Source organism: Micropterus dolomieu, linkage group LG08 (assembly GCF_021292245.1).
Source record: "Micropterus dolomieu isolate WLL.071019.BEF.003 ecotype Adirondacks linkage group LG08, ASM2129224v1, whole genome shotgun sequence".
In the NCBI taxonomy this organism is placed as follows: domain Eukaryota; kingdom Metazoa; phylum Chordata; class Actinopteri; order Centrarchiformes; family Centrarchidae; genus Micropterus; species Micropterus dolomieu.
In genome coordinates, this window is record NC_060157.1 from 17041297 (window position 1) to 17060607 (window position 19311).

General features: G+C 42.3%; 1 protein-coding gene across 2 annotated transcripts in view; it reads right to left on the bottom strand.

Annotated features, from left to right (window-relative positions):
- Positions 1-19311, bottom strand: part of LOC123974965 (protein Wnt-2b-A) — a 38554-nt gene that overhangs the window by 8558 nt on the left and 10685 nt on the right. Inside the window, exons 1-3 of one of the 2 annotated variants that reach the window (XM_046056030.1) lie at positions 9334-9402; positions 4602-5261; positions 1747-1967 (exon numbers count right to left, since the gene is read on the bottom strand). In XM_046056030.1, coding sequence (XP_045911986.1) covers positions 1747-1967; positions 4602-4783 — 403 coding nt within the window. In that variant the 5' untranslated portion in view covers positions 4784-5261; positions 9334-9402. Of the gene's footprint in view, positions 1-1746; positions 1968-4601; positions 5262-9333; positions 9403-19311 lie in introns of those variants that run through there. The other variant, XM_046056029.1, reaches the window with a different exon arrangement.

A 19311-nucleotide genomic window follows, 5' to 3' on the forward strand; every position in this document is an offset into this window, starting at 1 on the left:
CATGTAAATTACTCCACTCTCTCATCCAAATATGGTCACTTCCGCTTCCAAAAAATGGCCAAAATGACAAACTTGAGGCTTAAAAACGGTGGTCCACAAACCAATGGGTGACATTACGGTAGCTTCAGTCCTCCATAGACCCTGACGAACGACTGAAACTGCAGACATGCTGCTGTAGCAATGCAGCCTGCGTAAACAGGATGTCAGACTTTTAATCTTGTTTCAAATCAGGTTGGGTCGCAGTCGCAACTTCTTAAAACCTACAAATACTTCTTACAACCCCAAGTTGTAAGAAGTATTTAAAAGCTGTAGCAAACTATTTCATGATCTGCAGGCTAGGATAAATAATAATGCATCACATTTATTTTTTTCTGAAAAGCATGGAGTAGAAGTTTCATGAAATAGAAATACTCAAATACCAGCACTACGAAATAACAAAACTATCTGATGTAGTACTGATTACAAATGACTGAATTAAGGGCGGGATACTTCTATCTGAAAACAAGATACAAGCTCTCTCAAACCTATCTGAACCAGCCTGGGCCAGAAGAGTTTGTGTGATCCAACCTGCTTGCTCTGTATTCACTGGAATGTCCAATTCCGTCTCTGGGGTGAGGAGAAGAGGGCAGTGGGTGCTGCTGAGGGGGTGTATGTGGGGGAGGACGGAGAAGGGCACTGCTGGTCATCGTATAAACCTGCGCTGTTTGGCTGACAGTGAGAATATCTCTCTAAATATTTACATCTACATTACTGTTTATTCCTTTGCACCACACAAACACACACACACACACACACACACACACACACACATGCGTGAAGACTGTATCTCCATATCTGCTACATTTTTCCCATGCATCGTCGGCTCCCACACATGCGTAGGATGGCTGGAAGAGGGACAGTAACAAGCCAAGCAGAGTCAGTGACGTAAGATACTAAGTCTGCGGAGATGAGCACCTTATTTTGTGCAACCTGAATCCAGATACACTACAATGAACTGCATTGTGCCTTGCTCAAAAAGCAAACACACTGAAGGGGAAGTATAATACACGATCATAACCCCTAAGATGTAGTATCATAGAGTCACTCTTTTTGCACTGCATGCAAGAGTGACTTACAGGTGCATTACTGCGTCCATGCTCTACATTCACAATGCATCAGTAATTACCTATACCCGCTACAGTATTGTTGTTAAAATAGCATTTAGTCATTTAATAGTCATTTAATCTTTCGTGCAAAATTATCAGCTGAATTTAAAACTTGGCTATCAGGTGTTTTCACTGAATAGCTCCTGTCCTAATTCAGACTGATTATAAAACACTTAATATGGAGAAATAAAAGATAGTTGGAAAATATGTATGTTAACATGCATGCACGCCTGTGTGCATATGTGTGCATGAATCTGTTAGAAAGCAGAGAGGTCTGGCAGGAGTGGAAAAACAAAATGACGACAAGCCCACGTCTCGAAGCCCGTGTGTTTATTGACCAAGCATAAGGCATTACAACAGTCCATTAGCGACTATAAACACGGAGCACCAGCATACGTGAGTATGAAAAGATCGGAGAGAGAACAGAGTAAGGGAGAGAAGGACAGAGAGGAGAAGGGAGCGATAAGGCAGTAAAAGTGAAGATGACGGGTGAGAATGAGTGGTGTGATAGTAGCAGAGGGGGCTCAGGTTCACGCTCAGAATCTGTACTTCTTGGCCACATAGTCAGTAATCAGACATGCAGACAAACACACGGACTTACTCCGTAGCAAAACACGTCCAAACACAGTGTGGTCGCGGTCCAGCGTGCTGCAGTTCCAGCGATGGTGTCTGAACTGGTGCTGGCACTCTCTGATCCACTCCTTGGTGCCCTCACCGATGGCCTGCATGATGTCTGGGTGGCGCTGGCAGAGTTGCCGCTGCTTGTTCACCAAGCCTGGGATGTTGTCACAGATCACACGGGCCCCCAGCGCACCGATGTACCTGATAATGCCAAAAACAAAAGAAACCTCTAGGCAGTTTGGAAGTGAATTCACACTGACTTGGGTCATTTAGAAGGACTTGTGTGAAATACAAAATACAGCAGTGTTTGGTAGTGTATTGCAGCTGATTAGCACACATAGGGACCCTCGTATGGTAAGCGTATTCACATGTGAATACACACACACACTCAAAGGTGGTGAGTGGCATGAAGGAGAGCTGCAGCAACAGTCCTCTGTGAGTCAGAGTTCACTACACTTAACAGTTTAAGGTTTGCAATAAGGAGGGGAGTGGAAACCATTTACTCTGCTATCCAAATAAATAAGCACTTAACCTCTCCCCACAAGACCTGTGTGTTTAAATGTTTCCCAGTGGGATAGTTGAAATCATGTCACAAATCAGAGCACAATAACCCTGTCAAACTAAGACCCCATTTACTCACTTTGCTCCTCGCTGTCTCCCGCCTGTTCGCTCTCAATCTCATCTGACTCACAGTTCTCCTGCATGCTTCTTCCAATCTTTCTCCCTCCCCTAATAAAACAGAGCCACAGTATCCTATCAAGATAAATGCTCCATTGAGCTTGCCCAAAAAGAACTCTAAATGTAATCGTGACATGTGTGTGTGTGTGTGTGTGTGTGTGTGTGTGCAGCTCGGTGGCTGCGGGGCTTTGATGGGTCAGCGAGGGGAGGTCAGGGAGTGTGTAGCTGTGTGGTCGTGTTTTACGAGGACGGACAAGAGGATGGAGACTGAAGGCTCTCTACTCCCCAGAGTGGAATGAGAGAGGAGGAATAAGAACAGAGTGCTCATCAAAGGAAAGAGCCAGAGCTGCAATTCACACTTAATTTTCTGTCTGTCTTTCTCTCTGAGAGGCAGGAGGACTTGTGGATTTTATAGGATTGTAAATCATTATCCACAGGTCTAAAACAACATGCTGTAAAGCCCTGCAATTCTACTGTGAATCATGGAAGAAAGACAAGTGGGAGGCAAACAGGGAAGGCTTCTATTGACTTCTGATGATTCCTCCTATGGCCTCTTATTACCCTGTCATCTTCTCAAGCCCTACATTGGATCATACCAAGATAGATGTGATCATTTTTCCTAGCATTAGCATCAGTAAGAAATCATTTTACTTTAGTTTGCGGATTTCCTGATACATTTGCTAAAGATGTAGCAAATAAGCGACTAATGCTCATATAAATTAGGTGATAACCATAGGTGTCTTCTATATTTCACAAAAAAGTACCACCATTATAAAACGTATTTATTATGATGGATTTCTATTACATTATACAAGCTTTTCCCCCACATTTCTCAAATGACTGGCCTACAACCCCCTATCATTTTTGCCAACCCCCACCCCCTTACTGTACAGCAAGAAAAATTAAACAGTAAAATACTGTATCTACTACACTAAATTCCCCTCAGAGCCAATAATGCCCAGTGAAAGCCTCTACACACACTCTTCCCACTACTCCCCATACCTGCTTTTAATCTACACAAACTATTAGGCATTCCATCACCCCCATTCTCACCCACACACAGACACTTCTATAAACACACATACACTTTAACCTATACTGTGCAGGCAATGAGATATTTTTTCACCCTTCACCTATGCTCTAGATGGGTGGTTTGGGGGTATTTTAGTGAAGTCATTTGAGTGTGTGTGTGTGTGTGTGTGTGTGTGGTAGGCCTACCTGGTGAATTAATGACTGCTCTGCCTTGTCGAATACAGGCTCCAGCTGAGCTGAACACGAGCTCAGCCAACAGCGCCGGCATAAATTACATTTATCGCTCTATTATTATTCCTCAATATGGCAGGCCAACAAACTGACACGAAGAAAATGCGTTTTAGAAACAAAATCCTAAAGAAGCTTGAATCTACTTCACAAACTCATAATTTAGGGTAATTTTCACTATTAATGCCACGTCCTTTCTTGCTCTCTTTTTTTCTGGAGCAAATCAGTTTTGACTTGAATTAAATGATGACAGAAAAACACATTTAGAGTTTTTCTTTGCAGTCATTCCCCGATAAAAATAAAAAAAATTACATGGCAGCGCACTCATTCGTGACAAATAATAGCATATGGAAGTATTTTCAATAAACCCCAACGCTTTTAGATTATTTGCAGCAAAAGAAATGCACAAGGAGATTAATGAGAAGAGGACGGTGAGATAATAAATTAAGGCATGCAAGCCCTCATAAAGCCATTGTCTGTCTGCTGTTGGAAAGTCGCTGCTCCGAATTAATTGGAAAGGGTTTTTGCTTTTGCTTTTGGAAAATGGGTTATTAAAAGAATTCTCATAAGTTACATTCGTTGGCAGTTTGAATCCCTGATGTTTTTAGACCCAAAGCTCGGCAGTAATCCCAGCTCCGTTTCAAATGATTAAGATCAATGTTAAATGTTCAAATTGTGTTGCATTTTCTTGCCTTCCTTTTACAGCTAGACTCTTGATTTAATTTAGTTAATAATAATAATAATAATAATAATCAATTATAATAGGCCTATATATAATTATTATTATTTGCGTAATTGTTTCTTCCAAAAGCAAATATAGGCCTACATATTCAGCTCCCATAAATCGTGTTGGCAGGCAGGTAGGCCGGCGATGTGATGGATGCAGACAGTACTCACCACCATGAAGAGTCCACCCGAGGCGTCACCAGCAGCAGCAGCAACAGACACCCACAGTAAATCCTCGAACTGGCACCGGGATTTTGGCATGAAGAAGACCGGGATGAGAGTCTGGCTTCTGGCGAACCACAGCTCCGAATCCGGGATGCCCGGAGGCTCAGAATCCTGTTTAAACCCAGCATGGCTCTGCGCTTTTTTAACCACCAGAAGTCCCCCACCCCACACACACACAAAAAAATCAGATTCAGAAAATCAGAAAAAAGCCCAACTTTAACAGACAGGTTTGATGTGAAATAGGTTAGACACCCATTCAGTAGGTAGGCCTCATTATCCAGTGTGTGGCTCCATGTTGCGCGACTGTCAGGAGTGTGAGACGCGCGTTTTCGGAGCCATGTGCGCACCAGAATTTCCACTGAGCGCTTCTGGCTGCTGACAGGAGGTTTACCTGACGAGACGCGCAACAAGTGTCTGCTATTTCACCTCTCCACTCAGCTCCCCAAACACCTATCCTTGGTGTTTGCTTAGTTCAGAGGCAGATATAGGATCCGAATAACAGCTGGAGCCAAAGGTTGGCAGATGCGAGACTAGCTGCAGTTCTGTCGGCTGTGTGACTCTGTGCTGGATCGGATGCTCGTACCGGACCTCTCCTTTATCAGTGCGCTGTGGACAGAGTCAGAGCAGAGAGAGAGAGAGGGGGAGAGAGAGAGAGATGAGGGAGGGCTCGCTGCTGACAGCTCCCCTCGCCCATTGGGCAGATGCAGGGGTTACAGAGTTTGACTAGGAAGAGAGAGATATTAAAGAGGGATGGATGGAGTGGTGAGATGTGATGATACTGTTGAGGTCCAGACTAATGTGAGGAGTTAATGTTACCACAGACAGAAATGATTATAACCAGTGATGGCGCCTTCATTTAACAACCCGGTTTTAACCGGATAATTAAATCAAAGGTAAATGTGTTTTTTTTTATATTTTAAAGGTTGTTGGGTTTTTATTATTATTATTATTATTATTATTTTTAAAAAGGGGTGTTTCAGTTTTTAATGTAAAATGCTTTCATTTAGATGTAGAAACACCCTACAGCACTGATGTGTTGGAAATGCAATTATTAATTGTAGTCATATATACAGTATGTTATTCACACAGATTATTTTATTAATTTATTCATCTATTGTTATTGTCAATAATTTATAATTAGAATCAACATCAATCATATTCACTGGATTTATATAAGACTATAATTGTTCTATTCCTCATACTGTTCCTCACATACACCTTTCACATTACTGTGTAACACAGACTTGTTCATCCATGTTCAACCTACCTGCGGACAAAACATTTGTCTTTTGGCTAAATCTGGCACACTTACATCATATTAATATGAATTAACGTGTGCTGTCCCCGATAGAGATATAAGTAACTAAATCAGTTGCATTGTTTAAATTATTATTATTAATAAATACTTATTTAAATATTTGTCATGCCTGCTGCCATGCACCACCCAAAGCACAGCAGAAATGAAAGTCAGAGAAAAAAGCAGGGAATGTGGGACTGGGAGAACAGAGCCAAAATCGTCCAGTTGAACAGCACTACGGCTTAAATATGAACCACATGTGTTAGAGAGAGAGAGAGAGAGAGTGCTGAAACAGCGCTCAAATAAAGCAAGCACACACACACACACACACACACACACACACACACACACACATACATACAAACTGTACATTGTCCCTGGATAGCGACCATCCTTACCTTTCTTCCCATGCAAGTGTGTGTATTCAGGCTTGGCAGTGAGCTATCATCCATCATCAAATCTATGATATTTTGTCCTTGAATGGCTCCTGACAGAACACTACTTTTAAGTATCCAAAGACCTTTCACCTGCTCGACTTGTTTACAGACACCAATTCACACGGTTAATGTAGACTTGGATTTCTCTGGGGAGTTTGTAATATTGGATTAAGAATACCACAGTTGATTCAGCTGACCCAGTAATACTAACAAACCTGTAAACAAATCAGGAAAATCCTTGTGGGAATAGAAACTATTAGAATTAGCTATAGCTGTCGGAAACTGCTATCAAAAGCTTGAGAAAACAGTTCTAGTGTTTATGCCAAAGCTGCTGTTAGAGCTAAGCCCCTTTTCAGAGACATTTGTATTTCTGCTTTGAGCACAATAGACCGGCTGCTATGAGAATGGGACTCAGACACACTTTTAAACATTTTCAGAGACAGGAACATGCACAAACACACTGACCAGAGTAGGTACAGGTTTGTGAGAGGCCACGAGGTGAATCTAAGCTCTGGTGAATATTTGTGCACTGCAGCTTAGCTCACGATTTTCTGCTAAATCAAAAGGAATTAGGGAAGCAAAACCACGGCTGAGTTATACTCTCTCTCATGGGGCTGGAGCTGGAACAGACTCTCTCTCTCTCCGGCACTTTCTCGCTGTCTCTCTCCCAGCCTGTGAACTTGACCACAGCTTTCTCCTCATAAACAATAACAGAGTCAAGCGCCTTCTTGTCAGTTGGAGGAAAAGTTTGCCCTGATGAACAAGGTCCAATCTGGCAACCATCTCCTCAAAGGAAAAGTACTGACAGGGGTTGCTATGTTTGAAGACTGCACTGGGGTCGAGGGATAAAGGTGAGATTTACAGAGGCAGCGGTTTTGGACTAATCCAATTGATTTCTGTGTTGATACATTATAATCACTCAGGATTATTTCTGAAAGGAAAGTTGCAGGCAAAAAAGGGGTGAATGAACCAAGGGCAAGCCAGATGCATGCACTGAAGGTGGAATAGTTGGACAAATGGCCCAGTAATGTGTCCCCTATGGGGATTATGCTGTGGGCTGTCACCAGTCAGGCAGTCCAGGGATGAGCTCAGCATGTATTCCCACCCCCTGGCAGGCTGAGGCAGGGAAGACATCCCATCGTCAGACCTAGACTAGTTCCCCTAGTAATGGGACACATACCGCCCATAGGTCCAGAGGAATATGAACAAGGGACAGGTGGAAGAAGGACAAATACCAAAAGGACATCAACTGAAGCAAGTGTTAATGTAGCCAACATAATTTCCTAAGGATAAAGGGTGTCGGATGCTGTAGAGTTTCTAAAGCCCCTTGTGGCACATTTGTGATATTGGGCCAAATAAATAAAGTTGACTTGACTTGCCTGACATCTCATAGTAATAACAATTGCTCTAGCCTAAAGGACAAAGTTGGTTCATCTTGAGAACTAGTTCATCTTTGCCTTACAAAACAACCCATATGAGCACTTTCTGATCTGGTACCCCTGTTTGTTTGCTTTCCAATGCAGTTTACATGACCATTTTCTGCCCTACCACATGGTTAAAGTTAAGGCCGCTGTCAGACAAACTTAAGCCAAGTGTGAAAAACGCAGCCCTCTCATTCATTTGAATGGAGCCAGTCCTGCAGCATCCCTCTTCAAGTTAAACTTTAACCGGGCCCAACTTTTACCACAACACAACGTCATCCGCATCCTTGCCTAGTTTGGGCAATTTAAAGTACTTGGTTTTGGTTAGATGAAGAGCAGGGTCGAAAGAAACCAGGGTTGACAGTTGCTGGGAGATGTGGTGAGAACGGTGGTCCCCGGTGTAAAAGTTGGACACTATATGACCAATGCTGTCATTTTTCTGACAAGGACAGTATCCGTTTTAATTATTTTATTTTCATTCTTGCAGCATGTCTTATTGTAGATGGATTTAATACTGTCAACATTTCTGCATATTAAGAAGCAGTGAGGACAAAAGGACCAGGCCTGAGTGGCTGTTCAGATAATAATCAGCTGAAAATCCAGTAGTATTACCGTATCTATAAAGCTAATGAAAGGTCAGAATTCAACATAGGCCCCAAAAATATACCCGCCCCCAGTGACAGACAAGCCACAATGTGCGTGTGCATGTGTGCAAGCCAGAGAACCAGATCTGTGATAATTTATTGCCCTGTAAATTTAGATCTGCTGACAGAGATGAACTGCCTTGAACAAACACAGCGGTGCTGGAACTCCGGAGGCTTCTGAAACGTTTGGCTAGCTTTTCGAGAAGGTATTGAGGATGGTTGTCAACCACTTTCCCCTGGTACAAAGGGCGTAACGAAAGGCATGTACATGGAGAGAAAGTTTGTGCTTGAGCGGATGCAAAAAATGCACACACACATCCATAACCACTGCTACAGTATGTACCCATCATGGTTGGCCTCTACACGGCTAAGCCCTGCATACTGTGACCCTTTCTTTCTTCATCCCCAGGACAGCCTTTCATTAAGAGATTTTATAGCGCCTGTGAACACACTAAGTTCCCGTAGATGTGATGGTGATAACTCTATAATAGAATGTTTACTAGATCACTGGAGGATGCCGTCATGCTGGACAAATTTGGAGCATGCACACGCGAATACACGCACAGAGACACACACTGTTACTGTGGAGCAGGTGATAGAGATGACATCAAAGGGATATCCGGGGCAGCATGGCTTCTTTGACGTTTAACACATCTCAGACACTTCTTAGGAAAAAAACAGACATGCTTCACTGGCAATACATAGACAGGGACACCGATACACACAGACAGTCACACAGACAGAAATAATCAGACATACATCATTCATATTAGATGGGATAGAATGGGATAAGCTTTAATTCGACTGGTTTCATTCCCTTTTCCACTTACAACATTTAAAATTGTGAAATGTTTTAAAAGAATCCAAATTGAAATTTACCTTTATTGATGCTGGTTATTTTTACAGCACAGCGTCTCCTTGCTCTCTCTTAGTGGAACTGAGTTTGTGCTGAGTAGTTTCCTGTTTTAGTAGGGAACTGTCTATGTGACGTACACTGAAGGTCATGGGCAGCTGGTCACATGGTGGCAGGCTGAGGTAGCATAGTGAACAGTGAATCAGTGAATTGAACTCTGAAACAGTGAATCTTTCTTTTCTCTCTCTGTACTTTTAACACAGGATAAGGAGTGAGTCACTCTATAAACCAAGTCTGAAATCATTGGTAGAACAGCTACCCGTGTTTTTATGGGTGGCAGCTTGTGTTTTTCATTTTCATTTATTTATTCAGGAGTTGAGTGAAAAAACTGCAAAAAGCATCATAATTAGCCCATTATGTTTCTCATGATGGAGGCTGCAACAAAACAGAAAATTACTTTTTTTCTTTAAACACACACCTCCCAAAAGTGGATCCCAACAAAGTTAACCCTTTATTTTAGGATTAAGATGTGAGGTGAGGATGTTCTGTATGCTCAATTGTGTTGTGAGTTATTTTGTCTGGCTGGCTACTTGTAATCATTACATTCTGTCAGCAAAATATTCTGATATGTGCTATATAGTCAGAAACTGTCGACGTGTCACATTTAAGCCAAGTGCAGACACAGGGACTTAAGGATTTGGACCCAGGTACAGGATACCAGGCTGAACAGGTTTAACTTAAAAGTGAAGAACTTATAACCAAGGCAAGGGAGGCAGTCCCAAAAACAAACAGAATCCAGTACTGGTACAGGCAGTGATCCAGGATCAAACAAATCCAAAAACAAATCCAAACATGCAGGAAACAGGCAGGAACACTTGACATTATACGAAGGTGGACTTAACAAGGACCAGGGAAGCACGCAAACTATCTATACACACACACATACACACACAAGCTGGTTAAACACAGGTGGCAATTGACTGGGAAGACAGACAGGAAATAAAGTACACTAAAACACAAGAGGCAAACACTTTCAACTAACACAAACCATGACCATGACAGTACCGCCCCTCAAGGGACAGCTACCAAATGCAATATCAGAAAAATAAGACCAAGATCCAAGTCCAGCAAAAAACAAAACAACAAAATCGCAACAAAATGTAGGCTAGCCTAGATCCCCTGGAGGGAGACTCACAATCCTGGTCTGACAAACAGGGAACAGAGACAGGCTCAGGAGCAGTTGTTAACTGGAGGCTAGCAAGCTGGAGACAGTTCGACTAGGGATTTGTACACTGGAGGTTGGCCGACTGGGTTTCTGGGGAATAACAGGCAGCTGGAATTGTGGTCCTGAGTGGAGTTGAACCAAAATAGACTCCCCACCTGAATGAAGCCACCTCCAGGGCCATCCTGGGGGTTATTTTTCCAGATGGCAGAGAACAGCTCAAAGTATTCCAGCTCTTCATCCAGCAAAGCGTCTCTTGGTACCCCCAAAAACTCACAGGTAGGCTAATTGTCAGCTTTATTAGTTCTGCTGGGTCCATTCTTTGGTGAGTCCGTACTGTCACATTTTGGCCAAGTGTAGACACAGGGAATTAGATATTTGGACCCAAAAAGCACATAGAGTGTATATACACACACACACAAGCTGGTAGAACACGTTAGACAATCAACAGGGAAGACAGACAGGAAATAAAGTAGACTAATACACTAATAAGAGGAAAACACTTTCAAAATGAAACAGGAAACTAACACAAATCAAGACCATGACAGTTACCTGAAAACAAAAAAAAAATTACAGATCAACTGTCTTAATGTTTGACATAAGACCATTTTAATTTTGCTCTTTTTTTTTCATAAAATATATCTCTTTACCCCCCCCCCCACACAAACCACCCCACACCAAGACGTCTTTTTTACACTTAAAATAGTTGAATGGCAAAGCAAGGTGTTGAACATTTTTTAAATGTCTTTATTTTTGGATTCAATGTTAAAGCTGATTTTATCATTATTTTCATATTAACAATGGATCAAATTATTATGTGTAATGAGAACAGGGACACCCAATGACAAACCAAGAATTATCCTGTGTCTCTGCAGTGCGTCTTGTTTTGGTTTAACAGCCTGCAACTTTACTGTTTTGGTTTTGTCTCACAGCTCTCATCTGCCTGTTTTCAACAACAGCAGGCAGCTGTCCTCAGCATAAAAGTTCTGGTATACCCATTGGACACCTGTCCAGCACCAAACATAGACATAACAACTGGACAATGTGGTATTTATATCAACTAAAGAGCCAGATATTTCACTCAGGAGTTGGTAGACAGCAAAAACACAGCTAAAAGGAGAATGATTACTGAACTTAGACTCGTCAGGTGGCCATGATGATCTTGCCTGCTTTACTGCCACAACATACACTGTACTTTCTGTGCTCTTGTGTTGTACTTCATGTATTTCTCTCTGTAACTAGTGTGTGATGATGTGTGTCTTCCCTGTGTGTACAGTGCTGTGAGTCAAAATGAATGTTAATTTTGCTCTATGTCTGCTCAATATGTAAACAGGCAACTGTTTAACACTTTCGTCATAAGAACTTTATAAGGAGATGATATGGGTTTACTTTTTGTTTACAGCTTGTTGCACTGTGGTCAGAAATTCAGTTCTTGCAGTTTTAACCAAAGGTCACAGTAACCTTTTTGTATATAAAAGTACATCAAACACATAAGTGAAAAGAGCATTTGACTTGTGTTCAGGAGGTAAAAACAGGGATCTTGTTGGCTATCTTATGAAAGAGGGATTAGGGTATAGGACTCAAGTGTTGATATTGGTTCTGTCTGCATGTGCATGTTTGCGCTTTAATTACTGTACATAGCACAAACAAGAAACTGTGGTCCGGATTTAGTCCTAAGCCTCTCTGGTGTGTGTTTAGTCTATTAACCCTTAACTTTTTTCACATTTCTTTCCTATATGAAGTATTGAGGCAGACTGAGTGGATTTGGTTTATGCTGCATGAGCTGGGGTCCTTGATGCGGAGAACAGTTTATTCTGTCAGGTAAAGTTATCAGACCTGGACAGATAAGAATGTAGACAAAATACACATTCTTAATGTAGTGTTTTGAAGCCACATTGGACAGCTTTTTCATCTCTTTGAGTCACACTGAATTTTTTTCAATGAGAAAAATCTATACTGCAGCACATCTAAATTATGGTATATCACCTTGAGTGAATTAGCTTGCTAGAAGCCGGATGGGAACATTATGAAGGTGAGGTATATGTGTATTTGCTTATTGCGAGAGAAACAAAACACAATCACTGATGATCATAAGAGACTGATTGTTACCTTCATTGTTGTTGAAAAAATATGGATATATATGGCTACACAAAATGACTCCATTTAAATTTCTCATGTGAAGGCACATGAATAAATTTTGTCCTGTAAATTTCCTCCTCAAAAGCTTCTCCATATACAGTTTTTATAGTTCTACAAATTAGTAATTAAACGTAACACAAGAACAGAACAGAAACTCTTCCTTAATGGCTCTCTGTGACTAATTTGTACATATATGGAGGTCCTATTATATGAGCCTTTTGTGACCTGTGATGAGGGTGGCATAGACCTTGTGGTCGAGGCTCCAGGAACCCTGCTGTGGATGTTCTGTGAACACATACACCGTGTAATTGACGCTGTATGGGCTACCTGGTGTTTTAGGTTGAATTCTTGAGTGTGGGCCATTATGGCCCTTTGGCAAATGGCTTTGTGGTGAAGGCTCTAAGTTGTAGGAGAGGTCCTTCCACGCCCTGAGTGATGAGAGCAGGGTTTAACTGACTGCAGGTGCGTCCAAGACAGGCCGGTAGGGCCTTTGAAGTAGAAGCCAACTGGGACCCTAGCCCATCTCTGACCAGCAGCCAGCACAGCCACATTCGCTTTCAATTAACACTCTCCCTTCTTTCCTGATCGCTGCTCTTGTGCTTTCTGCTCTCTTTTTCAATACTCATCTATGGCGTATGTTCAGAAGAGAACAGCCTGAAAACTGCGGTGCAGTAATTTAATATGCAATTTGCCATTACTACTGATGAACTGATTAATTCACTGCAGTCATGATGCCAGGATTATTTTTCAGAAGGATTTTGACCATCTAAGCGCCTGTTATTTGTGTTTGCGTATGAGTGAGTGTGTTTGCTCAGTTTTTACTTAATCTCTCCTCTTCATGATGTGTCTCGGGGCCAGGTTGAGCGTCCAGAGAACTACGTGTCCTCAGGGCCCTGACACCCTGATCTGTTGTTTCTCATTTATCTTTATGTGATGAGACCATGTGGCTCCTCACTCTTATGGCCTGTCATCTGAACAGGGCACATCCCATCTTTGGCACTGCTAAACAAGAAGTCATACCATTTTTATAACCTGAGAAATATTGCAAATGCTGTTGTGGCTTATTGGCTGCTTTTATTTGAACTTCTATTTATATATACACACACACAAGTATGTATGTAAGCATGCATGCACACATCTCATTAAAGAGAGTGAAAAAGAGAAATAAATGGCTGTTTCGATGGTAAGCTCCCTGGAGGCAGCTACATCTGGCTCCTGTTAGCCACAAGCGTATAAAAATCAAATGCGGTTTAGTCCTAGGCATACTACAGACACACACACACACACACACACACACACTGGGAGGTAGGACTCCATCATGGTGGTCACCCCCACCAGTCCTAGTCTCTCCAGTACCAACCCTAGCAGACATCAAGGGGCTCAGACAGGGACTAGTGTTCCTGGCATAAACAGTAACAACAACCCATATGCAGCCTCTATACATAATATGAAACCCTTCAAACCCTGTGGATATCTGTCTCCTGGGCCTCTGCTAATATGTCTGAGTGAGAGTGGGGGTGTCAATAATAAAATAGTTTTAAAAAAAAGTTTAACTCATAGTTGTGTCTGTGACAACATCCTGTTTTTAGACAACATTAAGAAAATTAACCAACATAAAATATTTTGCATGCATGTAAACATAATCATGTAAAGAGGACATGATCATTATTTATTTTATTTATATTTTGTGTACCTCTATAGTGTGACTCTAGTAGAACCCAGAATGCTTAGTTTTCCATTAAAAGGAATATGTGAATGAATAAAATTTATACATTTATATTTATATTCATCAATCCTTAATTATAACACTGGGGCTGACACTATTATTCGATTTACTGTAATAGTTAGTCAACTGGCAGAATTTTTACTAGGAACTATTCTGATAATGAATTAATAATTTCAGTAATTTTTTTAAATAACTAAGAGTCTGCAGACATGTTGCAAACAATGCAAAAATGCTGATGTTAAGCTGATATGATGTTGATGCCATTTTCAGCATTTTAGTTTAGCATGTCAATATGCTAGCATGTTCTAAATAGTAATAAACACAGACTACAACTGAGGCTGATGGAAATGTCATTAGTTTTTCTGGTATTTGGTCACATTGAAATTTTGACCAGATGGTAGCGCTAGTTGAAAAGTCAGGAGATCACCAAAGTGATTCATCCTGAGGCGGACATGAATGTGTGTAGCAAATTTCATGGCAATCCATCCAACAGTTGTTGAGACATTTCCCTCAAAACCACAGATGTCGATCTGGTGGGGCTAGAAGAAGAAGAAGCAGTTGGAAAATCAGTTGGAGTCATCATCTGGGGGACATGAATATGAAAACATGAAAAGCAGTGGACCAACCGACAGCCCAACATTGCCATTCCTAGAGCCATGCTGTTAGGATGGCTAAAGATATATAGTTCCAGCTTCTACAGTGTGAGAATTTGATTATTTTGTTTTGTCATATATTGTCAAATAAAACAAGCGACTTAAATTGGACCCTACCGAACTCTGACTGGTATTAAGGTACCCCGAACACGGACTGAGTTTGGAAAGTCAGCCTTTTATTTTTGTCACAAATCTCTCCAGCTCTTAAAACATTATTTTAGTTGGTCATGTTATTTTGTTCTAGTTCACTGACTCTCCTGTCATTTCAGATTCCAGTTCCCTCTCCTGCTTGATCTCACCTCACTCCCTTCACCTGCTTGTACCTGCCTAGCTCCTCACCTGCAGCTCATCATCCTCATCAGTCTGGGCACTTACACCGGCCTCATGTGCTAGTTCCTTGCCAGATTCTCAAGGGTCTTCAGCCTAGCATTTCAGTGTACCATAGTGTAGTTTGTTTATTCTGTCCTGATCGCGTCTAGACCCTTTTTCGCCTGTTCCCCGTACGTGTCTTCTGCCTATCGGATTTGGATTTGTATGCCTTTTTCTTGGACTGCTTACCTGGTACTGTGACTCTGCCTGCCTGACTACTACTATAAAGTGAACTTGCCTTTTAAAGTCACTTCTGTCTCTGAGTTGTACTTCTGGGTTCACTCCTGTTTAGTGCCCGCTCACCATGAGCACAGCATGGAGTCCGTCCGCGAGCATCTGCAGAGATTCTCCATCACTTCTCAATGCCCGGTCACTGCCTTTTCTTAGTGTAGTTCCCAACCTCGCTTGCCGGCAGCAACTGAAGCACGTATGCCTCCTCTGGAAGGTTGTTCTGGGGCTCCTGGTTCCTACCACTCCTTCCTGGTTCAGTGCTCCCTCGCCTTCGAGCTTCAGCCCTCTGCCTTTCTCACTGAACGGTCCCAGGTGGTGTACATCGTCTCTCTGCTCACAGGGAGAGCGAGGGAATGGGGAACCGCTGAATGGGAGAATGACTCGCCTGCCTGCTATTCAGTGAGATCCTTCTCTGCTGAGCTCCGGAAGGTCTTTGATCATGTTACGCCAGGCAGAGAGGCAGCTAGGGGGTTGTTGAACCTAACCCAGGTTGGTAGGACAGTAGCGGATTTCTCCATCAAGTTCCGCACCATCGCAACGGCCCCTCCCTCTTTGAAGCCTTCTACCACGGATTCTATGGTCGTATTAAGGATGAACTGATGGTGTGGGATTTCCCCGCAGATCTGGAATCTCGCATTGACGGACGGCTTCACAGGGTCTCACTCGCTGACTACATTCCGGCGATCCTCGCCTCCTGTGGCCCAGCGGGCCCCTAGTGGCTCCCCAGAGCCAATGCAATTGGGACGTGCACAGCTTTCCTTGGAGGAGAGACAGCGCCGCTTGCAGTTAAACCAGTTTATGGACCCCATTTTGTCTCTGCTTGTCCAGACAAGGCTTGAGGCACATCAGTCACCCAGAGGGTGCTGGTGAGCCGGACCAGGAACTTTGACGTCCTCTCGACCTTTGATCCAGGCTAAACTGCACTGCTCTGGTGTGGAAAATACCATCAGCAGCCTTATTGACTCTGGTGCTGACGCCAACCTGCTGGACATGGAGCCATTGGAGGAACCCATTCATGCCACAGCACTTGACGGCCATCTTCTCTGCATGGTTAATCATCATCATCTCCCCTCCAGTTGAACATGTCAGGTATTCACATGGAGACACTCACATTTCAACTCATCCACGCACCACAGCAACCTGTTATATTGGGCTATCCGTGGCTAAGGAGACACAACCCACACATTGATTGGTCATCAGGTACCATACTTCAATTGAGCTCTCACTGTCACTCTGTCTGTTTAAAGTCTGCACACTCTTCTGCTCATAGTTTGCCTGCTCCTTGTGATTTCCCACATTTGTCTGGAGCCCAAAGGGAGGCTCTACTCCTTGTCTGGTCCAGAGACTAGGGCCATGGAACAGTACATTAATGAAGCACTGGCTGCAGGGATCATACGGCCCTCTTAATCTCCTGCCAGAGGAGGATTCTTTTTTGTGGAGAAGCAGGATAAATCTCTGAGGCCGTGTATCGATTACAGGGGCTGCCCCGCCCTGCCCCGCCCTGCCCCAAGGGAGAACAGAATCGAGTCGTCCCAGGTACTACCACATGCCCTCATTGTGAGAGACCCGGCAGGGGGAAGCAGCGGGAGCCCCACCCCCTGCCGAAGAGGGCCCCGACGAGGAGAGGAGACAATGGATCCAAGGTCCCGGGACACGCCACCCGCCCCAGACATGAGAAAAAGCCTGAGGCCCGATGCCCCAGACCCCTGGGTCCAGGTCGCCAGGTCCCGCCACCAGCACCCCGGAGCCAGCGACAACCCCGCCCAGCTCTAGGGCCAGAGATCCAAAGCCCCGAACCACAGGCACCCTGAAGCCCACTAACCCTCGCCATGGCCCCCCCCCCGAAAAATTTTGAGATGTCCACTGACTTAAACCAGAAAGCATAGGGTTGGATGGGTAACATTGAAAACAGGAAACTGATTATGAAAATGATAGGACCATCATTTTTAGAGACTCTTCCCATGAGTGATATTAGCAATGTTGTCTACAGCACAAGGTCATCTTCTATTGATTTAAGTGGAGGCATGTAGTTTAGTCATGTCAGTTCTGACAGCCTGGAGGAAATATTGACAGCCTGGAGGAAATACTGACACCCAGATATTTAATATTCCCTTTCATATATACTCTGGAAAATCACACTTTACAGGTAAAACTATGGATTTACTCCAGTTAATGGAGTAGTCTGAGAAGGATGAGAATTTATGTATCTAAGTGTGATTGTCTCAGAAAGAGAAGTTTGTGAGTTTAAGAGGAAAAGTAATACATCATCTGCATAAAGGCTTATCTTGTGGTGTACATTTTCTGTTTGAATTCCTTTAATATTTTATTATTTTGTCTGATAGTGGTTCTATAATAGCGAATAGTGAGGGAGAGAGTGCACAACCCTGCCTGGTACTCCTCTGAAGACTAAAGCTTCTAGCTATTGTTGGTGGAGTGCCTGCTCTTACTAAATCCTGTTTGGTCGGGGTGTATTATACAGACTGGAAGATTTATGCGTTATGCTGAGATTGTTTATATTCTTTCTCGGGAAAGTATGAAAAAAAATATTATACAGGCTGGAAGATTTACGCGTTATGCTGAGATTGTTTATATTCTATCTTATGAACCATTAACAACTCATATAAAAATGGTTTGTCATTAAAATAATATTTCATTTATAAATAGTGAACCGATCATCTATAAAGTATGAAAATACAATTATTAATAACATTGTAGATGATGAATTCCATATTTACTAATACTTAACTAATGCTTTATAGTGTTTAGTTGCTATAAAGTGTTACCAATTTAAATTGTTTGGCTAAAAATCTGCTGGATTTATTGCCAAGTTCTCCAAGCATAGTCTTTGCATCTGAAATTTGGTCTTTTTATCAATATTTTAATTTAATTCAGGTTTAAATTTTCTTAGATCATTTAGCATGTGTTCCTGTAAGATTTTTATTTTTTGTTCTAGCTCTAATTCACGAGATCTCTCTCTTTTTTTGGATGATGAGTAGGAGATTATTTTACCTCTCATGACTGCTTTTGCTGCTTCCCAAAGAAGACACGGTGAAATTCCTGGCAGGTCATTAGTTTCCATATATATTACCCACTCCTTTTTGAAATAACTTATAAAATCTAGGTCTTTCAGTAATGATGTATTAAGTCTCCAACTTCTTGTCGCAGTTTGTCATAAAACAGAAATATAACATTTAGTTTTGTGTGAAACTGCTCAATGAAATACATCTCTCATCTCACACAATATACATCAGCAACATGTTAACACTGTAATGCTAGCTAACGTTCATTGCTTGGTTGCTACTGGCTAGGTAACTTAGCTATGTTCCACGCACAAATGTATCTCACCATTTGTGTTTAATCCAGCGGCTCTTGGTCCTTTCACCACATCATCTACACGTGTAAATTCTTTGACGTTAGCTTCAGTCATTGAGAGAAACTATTATGACGTCACATATGCAATATTTGGGTTTGCAGTCTTTCTAATTACATATCGCCACAGTCTTATACTTAAATAGTTTTACACCAAACTGCGCCAAACTTTCTTGACATGCAAAATTATCTTTTAAATTGACAAACATATGTGTAATTCAGATGGGATGAAAACATTAATTGTCTCTCGCTTTTGACTACCGAATATATTTTTTCCGAAATAAGGTCCCATAAA